Here is a 15,445-nt window from a genome sequence, read left to right as displayed (position 1 = left end):
CTCAGTCTGTTAAGTGACTGACTCTTGATTTCAGCTCAGGTCATGATCTAAGGGTTGTGAGATAGAGCCCTGCCATCAGGCTCCACACTTAGCAGGGAATCTGCTTGAGATTCTCTCCCTCTCCCTCTGCCCCTCCCCCTGCTCGTGAGCATGCTCTCTCTCTCTCTCAAATAATCTTTTCTAAAAAATGAAATAACCTAATATTACAATCCTAATTTAGTGTTTTAAATTAACCCCTCTTCACATGTTAATAAAAAAACTTAAGAGTTTAGATTGTAAAAGTTTATTGATATGGTCAAAAAGCAAACAGCCAGACATTTGGTTATCTTTGCTACTACAATGTGTCATTTTGAATAGTATTTTTTAAATGCGTAACAAATATTTAAAACATTACTGGAAAAGTAAATTAAGAGTCTACTTAAGGCACTTCAGATGAAAGCGAATTTCAAAACTTCCACAAAAGTAACTCTAAGTTTAGTAAATCTGCTTTCTACAGATTTTAGCCAGAATGCAACTCTTCTCCTTGCACAAGAAGAATGTGCTCTTAAGGGAGACAAAACAAATACAAAAAAGTGTCATTCTTTCAATGCTCATGGCACATTATGTGAAGCTATACAGATTACATGGCAGTAGTATTACCCTGGTCAGTCTGTACAAATCAGGGCATCTTCATACAAATCTCGTAAGAATCACAGCATAAACTTATTTGGCCTGAGACAATTACAAGAACAGCAGATAAAGAATCCAGAATCACACAATTTATAGGGAAGTAATTAACAAAAAGTGGATCCACTAAAGAGTAAAAGGTCAACTATATGCCCTGACCTGCCAAATCTTGGAACAAAAACAAAAAATCCACATAAAACATTTCTTCTTAGGCAATTATATTCATCTCTTCTGCAAATCTCTATTATATAAGACTTCTAGACCACATGGGAAAGTTATTAGATGGTAAATAGTAGTAGGCAAAGTATTATTTTAATGTAATACTTCTAAGATTTTTTAAAAATTTTTTCACAGTCATTATTATATTTCTATAATAGTGAAATTTCAGGATACTCTTCATAACTATGGGGGAGGTTATGGCTAGATCTAATGATAACCATCAACTTTCATTCTTCACAAAAATTTGGTTAGCATATATGGTTATTTCCACTGACAGAAAAAAAAGACAAAATTCAAATAAAACCTCTTCAAATGTTTACTGTTTCTCCACTTAAAGTGAAAGAATGAAGGCTAAAATAATAGCAAAAACATAACAACTTTCAAGAAACAATTTACTTTCTATTCATAAGCAACAACTCAATATATCAGGATATGCTTTTCCCAATCTAGGGGAGTCCTTTTCCTAAATACAAGGGTTAATGAAATATGTTGTAACTGTAATACAGAAATCGACTTAACTAGATGAACCTATTTTTTTCTTTGGGGTACAAATGAAGTAAGTGACAATCTCTAATTTGTAGAAACAATTTAGACCATTTTTAAGTTACACTGATTTTAGCACTAAGCTACATTTTTATTAGAGAGGGACCTACCTTAAATAAATTAAGGAGACAGAATGAACTTGAAATCTTTCCAAACAAAAGTAGTTAACACCACACTCATGCAGAAATCATAATCCTGTATTTAGGCTTTTTAATGTCTACAGCGACCAAGAAGCATAGCTAGCACTGTATTTCAGTAGGAAACATGAAAGGAGGGGGAGGACTGGCTAATCTTTTCTAAAGGCTAGACGTGTCAGAAGATCACATAGCACATAACGATTTCTCTGACCAAAAGGAAAGATGTACAAAGTATACACATCCATGCAAAGATGGAACAGCTAAGAATGCATTCCTGATGCATCTGTCTGTAATAGGCTTATGTAGGAACACCTGGTCAGGACTTTTTTTCCCCTACCTTTGGATAAGATAATATAAAATCAGATGGCCAATAGTTAACTAAAGCAGTTCTGAACCTTGTTTTAATTAAAATGTAGTTATAAAATTTTTATAATGTACTTAATTCTACTAAATTAACTGTTACATACAGTTCATCAGGAAGGGAAGGTTAAGAGGAGAACTGTATCCAAATACTTCATGATTTCGACAAGAAATTGCTTGTTAAGGCACTACAAATCTTCTTTGGTTAAATGATTAACTATTTAAATCACTTGAAAAAAAGAGGTAATACAAAATACACAAATTTCATTCTTCTTTTCAAACACACACACTCTTTTCATTTTTCAATTTCCATTACTCCAGTGTCTACATATCTCTGGGATCCTTTTTAACTCATCAGAAAGCTGAAACAAAAATATTAAGAATCTATTAGTCTCTGAAAAAACAACAAGCCTTACTTCTAATAAATATCTTGACTTTAGACAAAAGACCATTTGGGTGGATGTATAATAAACTTTTAGTATTAATAACAAAAAGTGATAAACACCAAGATATTAAGATAGTCTTAGGAGAGAAGGAAATAGACATAAACTTGTTAAAAAATCTCATGAAGAGAGACACTGATTAATAATTCGATCAACCATGGTGATGAAATAAGCAATAGAAATCCCAGCAAGATTACCCTTGCATCCCAGTTAATATTCTATAGAGGAGAAATTATTTTAAAATATAAATACACAGAAGAATAAATCAAGAATCAAAGTTCTGGTAGGTTTTGTTCTTAAATTAATTTACATTTGCCAGCCCAAGTGTCCATCAACTGATGAATGGATAAAGAAGATGTGGCATGCATACACAATAGAATATTATTCAGCCATAAAAAAGAAGGAATTCTTGCCATTTGCAATGACATGGATGAGCCAGAGAGTATTCTGCTAAGTGAAATAAGTCAGTTGGAGAAAGACAAATACCATATGATTTCACTCATATGTGGAATTTAAGAAATAAAACACGCAAAAGGAAAAAAAAAGAGAGGTAGACCAAGAAAAAGACTTAACTATAGAGAACAAACTGAGGGTTACCAGAATGGAGGTGAGTGGGGGGATGGGTTAAATAGGTGACAGGAATTAAGGAGTGTACTTGTGATGAGCACTGGGTATTGTATGGAGGTGTTGAATCACTAAATTGTACACCTGAAACTAGTATTACACCATATGTTAACTAACTAGAATTTAAGTAAAAACTTAAAAAGAAATAAAATTAAGTTTGGAAGAAAAAAATGCAAAAGAAGATTAATTTATGTTGTTCATTGATCAAAAGGCATCCAGGAATGTCACAATATAATGAATCAACCAGGGAGTTGTTCAAAACTGTCTATTCAAGGGACGTCTCCATGGCTCATTTGGTTAAGCGTCCAATTTCGGCTCAGGTCATCATCTCAGGGTTGTGAGATCCAGCCCCGTGTCAGGCTCTGCACTGGGCATGGAGCCTGCTTGAGATTCTCTCTCTCCCTCTGCCCCTCCCGTTGTGTGCACGTTCTCTCTCTCTCTAAATAAGTAAATGAAATGTTTAAAAAACTTATCTACTAAAAATGCATTAAAGGTAATATGAAGAATGAATTTGTCTCTCGAAAATATCACTTGATATAGTTTATCTTTAGTTGTTCACAATCCTTTATACAACAAGACAATGTTGTATTAAAAGACCATGAGGGTGCCTGGGTGGCTCAGTCAGTTAAGCGGCTGCCTTCGGCTCAGGTCATGATCCCAGAGTCCTGGGATCGAGTCCCGCATCGGGCTCCCCGCTCTGCAGGGAGCCTGCTTCTCCCTCTCCCTACTTGTGTTCTCTCTCTACCTCTCTGTCAAATAAATAAATAAAATCTTTAAAAAAAAAAAAAAAAAAAGAACATGAATTATGGTACCTGGCACTCATATTATAAAACTAATTCACAACATCCCCCATTATGTAGGTATATTTCTCAAGGCTATTAACAGAATAAAATCAAGAATTTAGGACCAGGAGAGTAATTTCTTCCCTGAGCCTTAGAGATCTCTATGAACATTTCAAGACACTTAGATCTTCTTAAACACTCTTTCCTATACTCTCTATAAACTGGATTCTAATCAAATGTTCTGTTTATGCCATCTAAAGAGCCCTGAAAAGTAGAGGTGTGAGAAGTTTTAAAAAACATTAAAAAATAATTTGCTCAAGAGAAAGTAGAGTGTGCAGACAAGGTATAAAATATTCTAATCATTAAGTGTTTTTTAGATTTCTAGATTAAATTAGGTGATGTCAGAATGACCCTCAAAGATGTTCGTGAGAAATCACATACTATTGTCCACTATATCATAATTATCTTAAGTTAACTTTTACATGCAACATACCTAAGTTAAAGTCTATGTCTGCTTTAGAAGCTAGAATAGTTTGGAGGTAAAGCAAAAAAAAAAATATTATAAAGCAACATCAACTCTAATCATTGTAAGTATAGGTAATCACTATATAATAGTATAAAATAATCATACCTATATGGATATCCATGATATTTAGATCTGAAAATAGACAGCATCCAACTGAAGAACAATACAACAAGTCCAATACCAGCCACACACATTACTGCAGAAAAACAAAAGTGTAAAATGAGCATGTTAAGTATAATAAAGAACTAGGGCATAAATTTTAGTCACATTTCCAAGAGTGAAAAGCAAGGGACATAATTTAGTGGTAAACCTCAAGTTTCCAAAAATTTTCATGCCCATTCTTAAATCTTTAGGATTCTGCCTTCCCAATTAATTTGACCCATTACAATATAATAGAGTAGTTCCATTTATACACTTGTGCAATTTAATTGTATGAAATAATAAATTCCTTTAAAGTCATCACAGTCAAGAATTTAGTGTTAGAGGGGTGCAAAGGTGGCTCAGCAGGTTAAGCATCTGACTCTTGATTTCAGCACAGATCATGATCTCAGGATTGTGAGATCGAGCCTCGAGTCAGGCTCCATGCTCAGCAGAGCCTGCTTCTTTCCCTCTCCCTCTGCCCCTCCCTCCACTCATGTGAGCATGCTCATGCTAATAAATCTTTAAACAAAAAAAGAATTTAGTGTTAGAAAATTCTACTACTGACAAGAAAATCACTCACTTATTAAATTTCTTCTAAAGCCTTAAACGTGGCCTTATTGTATTGATACTGTTTTAAAGACATCTAACAACATCATTGTGACACCCTCACTTGAAAGTACTTTTTTCATTTACAGGTAACTACACTGCCTATGTAAGGAACTCATTCAACATGGATTCCTCCTTTGAATAATGAGGTGAAAATAACACGAATCCTAGTTCTAAATTCATAGCTCTCTCCATTAATCTCATATGCTCTGGTTTAGCATAGCAGTTAACAATCTTACCTCTGGATGCTGACCCCACAATGCTCAGCCATGATTCTCATAACTTGAGGCTCTTTAAGTCCTCAGACTAAGACTGGCTAAGAAGCATAGAGGTGGGGATGTGGGAAAGCATGTGTGCTATGGCAGTGGAAGTTCTAAAGAAACATACTTATTGGCCGACTAAAAACAACTTGTAGTCTTGTTATACTTAGGGAACAATTCTTTTTCCTTCTTAAAATTTCACATAATATAATTAGGGGCTAAAATGTAAATGTTAAATATATCTTTTAATGAGTATTAACACATGACCATTGTAGAAGTCTTTCTTATCTAATTAAATACACACATGCACACACCTGTGTGTGTGTATATATAGTATCAGTGTATTTATGTTTGTATTCTACTTTTTTCACATAATATATCTAAAAGTCTTTAGGGCAGTTTCTGGTACATAATAAATGTTTAAGTATTTGTTATTATTATTTGTGATTATTTTAATATATGTCACCAAGATGTTTTATAATTTAAATTCATACTACCAGTGTAGTACCCAGAGGGCCTTTTCCCAATAATGAATACTGAAATAGGCAAGTTTTTAAAAGTCAGGTAATGAAAGGATGTATATTGACTGGATAAAAAAATTGATACATTAGCTCTATTTTTGCAATATGCAAAAATTCATTTCAATTCAGCAAAATAAGAATCCCCAAATTTGAAATCCAATCTCATCATCTTTTTTCAAATGAAAACGTAGACTATACTTAGCTAGGTTAATTCGATGACATTTACCTTTTTAGCCATACAAGGAAAACTCTGACTTAAACGTATTTTATGTAAGTAAAATAAAATTACATTGTTAGCATTTACTTGCAACAAATACCAATGTGTGAATATTTTAATATATAAAAAGTCCATACAAACCAAGAGAAAAAGTACTAAGAATAATAGATAAATGACAAAAGACAAAAAGACTTTTTATAGAAGGGAAAATACAAACAGCTGATAAACATTTAGAAAAATATTCAACTTCATTAATAACCAAAGAAGTACAAATACTGTAACATTTGCCCCTTATCTGATTAGCAAGTACACACACACACTCACTTTTAATGAGCTTAGCTAATGCTGACAAAGTTACTGTGAAACAAGCGTTTTTTTTTTTTTTTTTTTTTTTAAACAAGCATTCTTAAATACCACTAGTAGGAATCTAAACTATCATAATATCTGAGGAAACAATTTAGCATCATCAGTTTAAAACATCAAGGGGATTAAAAATACTAATACAGAGGACTATACAGTCATTCTACTTTTAGGAATCTACCTTAGGGAATTAACATGAAATGAGAATAAAGCTTAATATACTACAATAGTCACTAAGGAAATATTTATTATAATAGAAGTTAGAAAAAAATCTTAAATGTTTAACAGAATCAGAATGGTTAAATTACAGCATAGGGTACAAATTTAAAATTATGTGTAGGAAAATATTAGTGAATTATTTAACTCCAGTTAAAAGAGGGGGGTACAAGATTCAAAATTTTATACAGTTTTAAATATGTTTTTACAAATGGAAGAAACTATATTAAAACATTAAAATTTTTAGCTTCTCAGTGATGGAATAATGGGTAACTCTCCCCCCAAATGTTTCACACTCTGATTTCCTCCATTTTTTACAATAAGTATATGTTACTTTTAAAATAATAAAGTAGTAAATAATATAACTAAGAGGGGGAAGTGATTAAGAGGATATTTTTTTTCCTGTGTTAAACACAGAACTGTTATATAACATTGTATGTCAACTATAATTCAATAATAAAAAATAAAAATCAAATTAAAAAGGTAGTATTAAGGAGGGCACGTATTGCATGGAGCACTGGGTGTTATGCACAAACAATGAATCATGGAACACTACATCAAAAACTAATGATGTACTGTATGGTGACTAACATAACAACAACAAAAAATATATATATATATTCTAAAAAAAAAAAGGTAGAATTGTTACATTTTGGCATAATATATAACTTACTTTTTCGCTTTCCAATATCCATGTCAGATGTAGCAGCTTCACATAACAGCACCATCCCTAAGGTAACCCCACCATCTTAGAAAAATTGTTTAAGGAGAAATTCATACAGACACAAAAGACATACCACTTTAATATTCCTACTCTTTCATGAAGAAAATTACAATGAATATATAAATCTCCAACTTTCAATTTAAAAAAAACTGTTACTAAAGTAAGGAATGCTTATGAATGTATTAAACTAAACATCACTGGAGGGGCGCCTGGGTGGCTCAGTTGGTTAAGCGTCTGCCTTCGGCTCAGGCCATGATCCCAGGGTCCTGGGATCGAGCACCGCATCGGGCTCCCTGCTCAGCGGGGAGCCTGCTTCTCCCCCTCCCTCTGTCTGCTGCTTCCCCTGCTTGTACTCTCTCTCTGTCAAACCTCTCTCTCTGTCAAATAAATAAATATTTTTTAAAAATAAATAAATAAAAATAAACGTCACTGGATTGTTCTCTTTAAAATACTTAATTTTATGTTAGGTGAATTTCACTTTAATAAAAAAGATGGGTGATTAAAAATATAAAATAAAATAGGGAATCTTGTATCTATGCAGCATGACAATTATTTACTATGAAGGTATAATAAAAATATTAAAGTTGGAAAATTACTTCATCTGTACAAATGAAAATCAGTATCTTAAACAAATGTCCACCCCACTATAACTTACAGATGAAGTATGAGTTTTCCTGACATGTATTTTGAAATAACCTTCCTGGACATGCTTGCAACTATTGCTCCAACCTTGTATATATTTTATTTTGTTTTGTTTTTTGGGGGCTTGAACTCACAACCCTGAGATCAAGACCTGAGCTGAGATCAAGAGTCGGATGCTTAACCGACTGAGCCACCCAGGTGCTCTGATATATTTTAAGACATTAAATAGCCTTTTTGCATATTTAACCACCCTCCAAAAATGAATACACTTGAACTGTGCACCATTTGAAGAGAACAGCAACTCATTCTTATTTGAAAAATAACTTCTCAAAAATTCTCCAGAATTTCAACAATCAACCTCTAAAGCGCAAATTACTACTCAACTACCTAAGTTTGTCCTATTCTAATAAAAAAAGAGAATCCTATATGTCATCACCTCACTTTTATTCACCTTACTATGGAAACTACATAAATACAAAAATATACCTACTCATGCAAATAGGATACACGTGGCATGGTTGAATGCTAAAATAAGCAAAGTTGAATTTTAAAGCAAATACCATATGTTCTAGTAGAAAAGAGGGGCACCTGGGTGGCTCAGTCATTAAGCGTCTGCCTTCTGCTCAGGTCATGATCACAGGGTCCTGGGATCGAGCCCCACATCGGGCTCCCTGCTTGGCAGGAAGCCTGCTTCTCCTTCTCCCACTCCCCCTGCTTGTGTTCCCTCTCTCGCTATGTCTCTATCTGTCAAATAAATAAATAAAATCTTTAAAAAAAAGAGATTTACCCTGCAGTTTGGTAAATATAAACAACAGTTAAAAATGCCCAAATCAATTATGCATACACACATGCACATTGTAGGCTACCACACGTGGGTATGATTAAGCAGAAAGGGAAAAACAGGTGTTCGGATAAGGCCTGAATTTATAATTGGCCCTATAGTTTGTCTATTCATCCCTTCACTACCATCTTGTACTGTTGTCAATAGCCTCTTTTTAGGGATGATGCCCATTCATCATGCTTTTAGTTGCTTAGACAAGTTGTTTTCTCCAATGACAACTTTTTCTAACCGAGGTTCTTTATATCCAGATACATGTAAAGATTGATCATTTCTATAGGCTTTTGTTACAGGGTACTTTTTAAAAAGATTTTATTTAGTTATTTGAGGGAGAGATAACGAGAGCATGAGCAGGGGTGGGAGAGAGGGAGAAGCAGGCTCCCTACTCAGCAGGGAGCCCAATGTGGGGCTTGATCAGAGGACCAGGAAATCATGACCTGAACTGAAGGCAGATGATTAACCGACTGAGCCACCCAAGTGTCCCACCAAATTATTTTTATATCCAAGTAAACATGCTTTGCAACATTCAACAATAGAAGAATAATTGAATTATGATATACCCATTATATAAACATTAAGAATGATCACTATTTTTCCTTTTCCTTGCCCGTATTTTCTTATTTATCTGTAAATCTCATGCAACTTTTGTAACTATAAAGGTCATACAACCATATAGAAAATGCTTATGTTAGGAAACCAAACTGCACACAATGTCTGTAACTACAAAAAAAGGAGCTTCCCCCAAAAAAGACACAACTAAGCAAAGAATGCAAGAGGATATGCAAAAATAAACCTAGATTTTAATATTAGGGTTTCAGAACATGGGTGAAAATTTTCTAATCTACTGTTTTATTTTTTTAATTTAAATATATTTAAAGTATAATTCCATCTGTGTAAAGTTAAAAAATAAGTAAAACTAATCCATATTGTTAGGAGTCAGGAGAGTAGTTAATTTTGGGTAGGAAGGTAGCAATCAGGAGGGGGTGATGAGATTGGGGATGCTTTGGGATATGAGTGAAGTTTTATTTCATCAACTGGGTGGTTACACAGTTGTGTTCATTTTGTGAAAATTTATCAAACTGTACACTGCACTTATGAATTGTGAACATTTCTGCATGAATATAGTAATTCACATAAAAAGTTTAAAATACAATTTTAAAAGCTGCTTAGTGGACCAAGCAACTCATATAGTTTGCTTTATTAATCATGTATTAAATTATACAATATTAAAATAATGATAAATATGTGGATATTTTCTAAACTCATAACTACTAGTTAGTAGTAGTCTCATTCTATTAGTTCTTATTAAGAGGGTAACTTTTTTTTTTTTAACATAGTAACTTTTGAGTTTTGAGTTTTTAGGCTTTGTGACCACTAAAAAAAAAAAGGATTTTTAGTCTTCCCTAAAGTTTCCTACCCCTAACAAAGTTAAATAGCTTTATTCATTGTCTCACACCTAGTGATACACAGCATTTAGGGCCTTTCTTATAACCTGTAAACCTTTGTTTATCCCAATACTATAAACTCCTTAGACAAATCATACATTCACAGCAACTAGCAAAATAATTGCTCAGAAAGTATCACCCAAATCTTCCTAACCACTACCAAAAAAGCAAAAACAAAATAAGGGAAAAAATATCACCCTGAAAAAAATTCCCATTTTGTATCCAATTAACCAAATTTACAAGATATGCTTTATTTCCAAAAATAAACTACCGGGACTTCATCAAGAAAAAAAGCTTCTGCACAGTGAAAGAAACAATCAACAAAATTAAAAGGCAACCTACGGGGGTGGCTGGGTGGCTCAGTCAGTTAAACATCCAACTCTTGATTTCTGTTCAGGTCATGATCTCAAAGTTGTGGGATCAAGCCCCACATCAGGCTCTGCACTCAGCAGGGAGTCTGCTTGTCTTCCTCTTTCTCTCTCTTTGTCTCTCCCTCTCTCCCCCTCCCTCCCCTTCACTCATACTCTCTCTCTAAAAATAAATAAATAACTCTTTTTTAAAAAAGGGCAACTTATGGAGTGGAGAAGATACTTGCAAATGACATATCTGATAAAGGGTTAGCATCCAAAATATATAAATAACTTATAAAACACAACACCCCCAAAAAAACAGTCCAGTTAAAAAATGGGCAGAAGACATGAACAGACATTTTTCCAAAGAAGACACAGATGGCCAGCAGACATATGAAAAGATGCTCAACATCACTCATCATCAGGGAAATGTACATTAAAACTACAACGAGATATCACCTCACACCAGTCAGAATGGCTACCATTAACAACACGGGAAACAACAGATGTTGGCGAGGATGTGGAGTAAAGGGAACCCTCCTACACTGTTGGTGGGAATGCAAACTGGTGCAGCCACTCTGGAAAACAGTACGGAGGGTCCTCAAAAAGTTAAAAATAGAACTACCCTACGGTGCAGCAATTGCACTACTAGGTATTTACCCAAAGGATACAAAAATATTTATTCGAAAGGATACATGTACCCCAATGTTTATAGCAACAATAGCCAAATTACACAAAGAGCCCAAATGTCCACTGACTAATGAATGAATAAAGAAGCATTAGTATATATACAATGGAATATTATTCAGCCATAAAAAAGAATGAAACCTTGCCATTTGCAATGATGTGGATGGAGCTAAAGACTATTATGCCAAGCAAAATAAGTCAGTCAGAGAAAGACAAATACCATATGATTTCACTCATGTGCAGAATTTAAGAAACAAAAATGGCAGCAGAGGAAGGGAAGAGAGGTAAACCAAGAAACAGACTCTTCACTATAGAGAACAAACTGATGGTTACCAGAGGGGAGGTGGGTGAGGGGATGGGTGAAATAGGTGATGGGGATTAAGCAGGGTACTTGTGATAAGCACTGGGTGTTGTATTTAAGTGTTGAATCACTAAATTCTACACCTGAAACTAAATTTACATTGTATGTTAACTAACTGGAATCTAAATTAAAACTTGGAAAGGAAAAAAATGCTGTATTTCAATAGGCTTGCAATCTGCTCCAAATGTATGTGAAGCCTTAAGTAATGTTTAACCTTTAGGCAGAAAGAAAAAGTAAGAATATTCCAATTTCCTAAACGTTTTACATAATTATATTCACAAAGTTAGGACAAAGCTTAGGAGAGAAGAATTTTGGTAGTCCTCCAGTGTTAAGGAGACCATGATTAAGGTTCAGGTTCTACCAGAAAGAATGACAAGGTTCATACACCAGGCTCTCAGTTGAAAGCCATGGATGGAGAGGATGGAGAAAATGGGAGAAAAACAATCCTGAAGAGACAGTAGCCCAAACATTTTCTAAAATGAATTAAGGGTACTGACCCACAGATTTAGGAAGTCCTGCAATCCAGAAAACAGGAGCAATATAAATAAAAACATATAGATAGATAAATTAAAATGCAGCACCAAGGACTTATTATAAAAAGAGGATACTAAACAGAAGAACAATGTGTGTTTCAGCTACAAACTGGGCTTGGCTGCTTCCATGGATATAATTCTGGGGGGAGGAAAAAAGACAAAATTAAGTATTTATTTATTTATTTATTTATTTTTAAGTATTTAAATACACATTAACTTTTGGTATTCTAATCCTAAAATGGGCTATTTTTGAGCCCTATGAAATTATTAATTCACCTGATGTATATAAGCATTGGGTCTGTGGCATTCATCAATAAACTGGACAAAAATAAACATTATTTCTGTGTTATTTATTATTCATTTGTCTTTTCATTGTACTTATACTATGTTCTCAACAACAGAATATATGAGAAACCTAATATTTCAGTGTACAAGACCATGAGGTACAATAATGTAAACTCCATGAAGACAAAGATTGTTTTTCTTGTTATCACTGTATCTAATAATACTTAGCACAGTGGCTAGAAACAGGAGATGTGCAAGTACTTGAGCATTTCAACTCTATTTAGTTGAAAGCTGACTTTCATTCTTAGCCAGCTTAGTCAGAAGGACTCACCAAATGTGATAAGGATAAAGAACTTTCCACTTTTAAGAGCACGTTTCAGAAATTGAAGCTCATCATCCAAGACAGATTGAAAAGTCAAAACTAAACCTAGTTCCTTCACATCTCGGCAATGGTGTCACAAGATAATAATTATTAAGGTTAACTTTGGTATATAATGGAAAGAAATTCTGAACTTCCCTTACCACATGTCCTGTGTGCGGATTTTTATGAGCATATGGTGGTCCTCTTATATGGTTCCACATCTGACCAGATGTCATAGCAAGCACAAAACACTAGGAAACAAAAATTAAGGAAATACTCATATCATGGTGCAGCTGCTCCTATACTGATCAGATTAATAGGTTTATGAAAAAGCATGTCTGCTCAAGTAATACATGAACAAATTTTTTTAGATGAATAATTTTTGAGTAAGGCTTATATTTCATGAGAATCAATAATACTCCAAAAGGAAACCCCTATTTTAAAACTATAAATAAGCTGAAAGATGTTTAAAAATTGAAAACTGAAGAGCCTTTTATGAGAATATTTTCAAAAGAACTGCATATTTTCTTAGGGGTGACATTCTATCATTTAGGTTGGACAAAAAAGGAGTACAACAAGTTCCTCCAAACTCGGGCCATGCTAATAAGATATTGGAGGAAACAAACTGATTTTAAGGCATGAAATAAAAATATATAAAATCCCTCTCACAGGTAGGAAATAAAACAAAATGCTACCTAACAATACAATATTGTATGCAAACAATTTTTTAAAAAGTTTTGAGGTGGTTTATTTTCTGAGGTTGTTACCCTTCTAGATATATTTATTACATTCTTGTATATTTAAAATGTATATTTAAAAATCATTGTTTTTTACTACTTACCTAAATACAGAATTATTTAAATTATCATAGTTCTTTAAATAATTATCTCCTAAATAGTTTACTGTATCAGTATTTGAAACACTTTTGTCTTCATTTACACAAGACAGTACTCCTGAGAAATGTGTAAATTCTATTGAAAAAAATCAAATATAGGGATGCTGTTATTTAAAATACATCTTATTAGTCTTTTATTTTAAGCTTATAAAAATTTTTTTTTTTTTAAGATTTTATTTATTTATTTGAGACAGAGAGAATGAGAGACAGAGAGCATGAGAGGGAGGAGGGTCAGAGGGAGAAGCAGACTCCCTGCCGAGCAGGGAGCCCGATGCGGGACTCGATCCCGGGACTCCAGGATCATGACCTGAGCCGAAGGCAGTCGCTTAACCAAGTGAGCCACCCAGGCGCCCAAGCTTATAAAAATTTTTAATTTATATATATTTGACATACAATATTGTATATATGCAAACAATTTTTGTTCTAAAATTCACTTACCAAAGCTGCAAAAGCCCATCCAGTTTTATTAAAGAGAAATTCCATATTGCTTCGTCGAAGATACACAAGTCCACCAATAACAGCTAAAAGCAATCCCAACATAAGAGGACCAGCATAATTTGGGGGTCTAATTACTCTAATCTAATGGAAAGGAAAGAAAAATGTTTTAAGCATGGAATTTACTTGTTAATTATATAGGTCAAACTAATTCAAAATGAAAGCAATCAAAATTAGTGTGGTTATTGTTGTGATGAGCACCGGGTGTTGTATGGAAATGTTAAATCATTATATTTTACACCTGAAACTAGTATTTCACTGTATGTTAACTGGAATTTAAACAAAAATTTAAAAAAATTAGTGTGGTTATATTTTCAGGAAAAATCATACTTCTTTTCATCCTAATCAAAATAGTCTACAATGTATCCCAAAATGGGATGGGATAGGTACAATATTCTGTTTAACTACAACATAACATCTTTTAGATTAAGAATTATTTGCCAAGTATCACTAGATAGTCCATGGACTTAATAAATAAGGTCAAAAGAGTGGTTTCCATGCTGAATCCAATAAGGTAATAGAAAATGTTTTATAATTTCACTCTTTCATCAGGATGATTCTATTAAATGCTATTTATGAAGGGGCTGCCAGACCATTACCACCTCAGTGATATGGGGATGAGACCAATTAGGACCTCCCACTAAGACTGGAAGTGGATAATGGAAAAGTAACTTTCTACAAGGTAGGGAAACTTACGTTGACGTCAGTTCTGTCAGCAATCCACCGGGCAATCTGTTCAGCTGAAAAACCACGCACCTGCAACTCGTATGTATCACCTCGCTTGGGTTTCCCTTTTGCAGGAAAGTTGATGAAAGTTGGAGCTGAATTCATGTTTAGCTGAATAAAAAGAAGTCCATGAAAATATAAGTTATCAAGAAAATAATCTTAACAGCAAATACGACCTTGAAATTTAGGCATTTTACAAAGACGAGGAAGCCCAGATTTAGGTAGGTCAAGTGATTTGCCTAAGGAAAATGAAAAGTGGTGGAGTTAGGATTCAAACCCAAGACTGCCTGTGACCTTAATTAGTACACTTTACTGACCAAATATTAATTCCTGGCTAAGAAACGTACACTCTACTCCTTTAGAATGGAAAATCTCCCATATCACAAACATTTTAATCTGTTCAGAAATTATGTAAAAAAAAAATACATTTGCAAGAACTAAAACTGCCTTTTGTAGCTGAAGTAAGCTCCAAATAGAGTACA

At 33.7% G+C, this 15,445-nt stretch overlaps 1 protein-coding gene across 1 annotated transcript; it reads right to left on the bottom strand.

Moving 5' to 3' along the window:
• Positions 1–267: 267 nt before the first annotated feature.
• On the bottom strand, positions 268–15,097 carry MAGT1 (magnesium transporter 1). Its single transcript, XM_081808622.1, has 7 exons — positions 14,934–15,097; positions 14,181–14,321; positions 13,009–13,098; positions 12,277–12,340; positions 7,295–7,369; positions 4,406–4,496; positions 268–2,287 (listed from the first exon to the last, which is right to left on the bottom strand). Exons 1-7 carry the CDS (start codon positions 15,066–15,068, stop codon positions 2,272–2,274), a joined length of 612 nt encoding a protein of 203 aa, XP_081664748.1. The 5' UTR covers positions 15,069–15,097; the 3' UTR covers positions 268–2,271.
• Between the last annotated feature and the right edge of the window lie 348 nt (positions 15,098–15,445).

This window comes from Leptonychotes weddellii, chromosome X, assembly GCF_054177405.1.
Source record: "Leptonychotes weddellii isolate Sample4059 chromosome X, ASM5417740v2, whole genome shotgun sequence".
Lineage (NCBI taxonomy): Eukaryota > Metazoa > Chordata > Mammalia > Carnivora > Phocidae > Leptonychotes > Leptonychotes weddellii.
The sequence above is the reverse complement of the archived record's forward strand: the minus strand, read 5'-3'. Positions and strand labels throughout refer to the sequence as shown.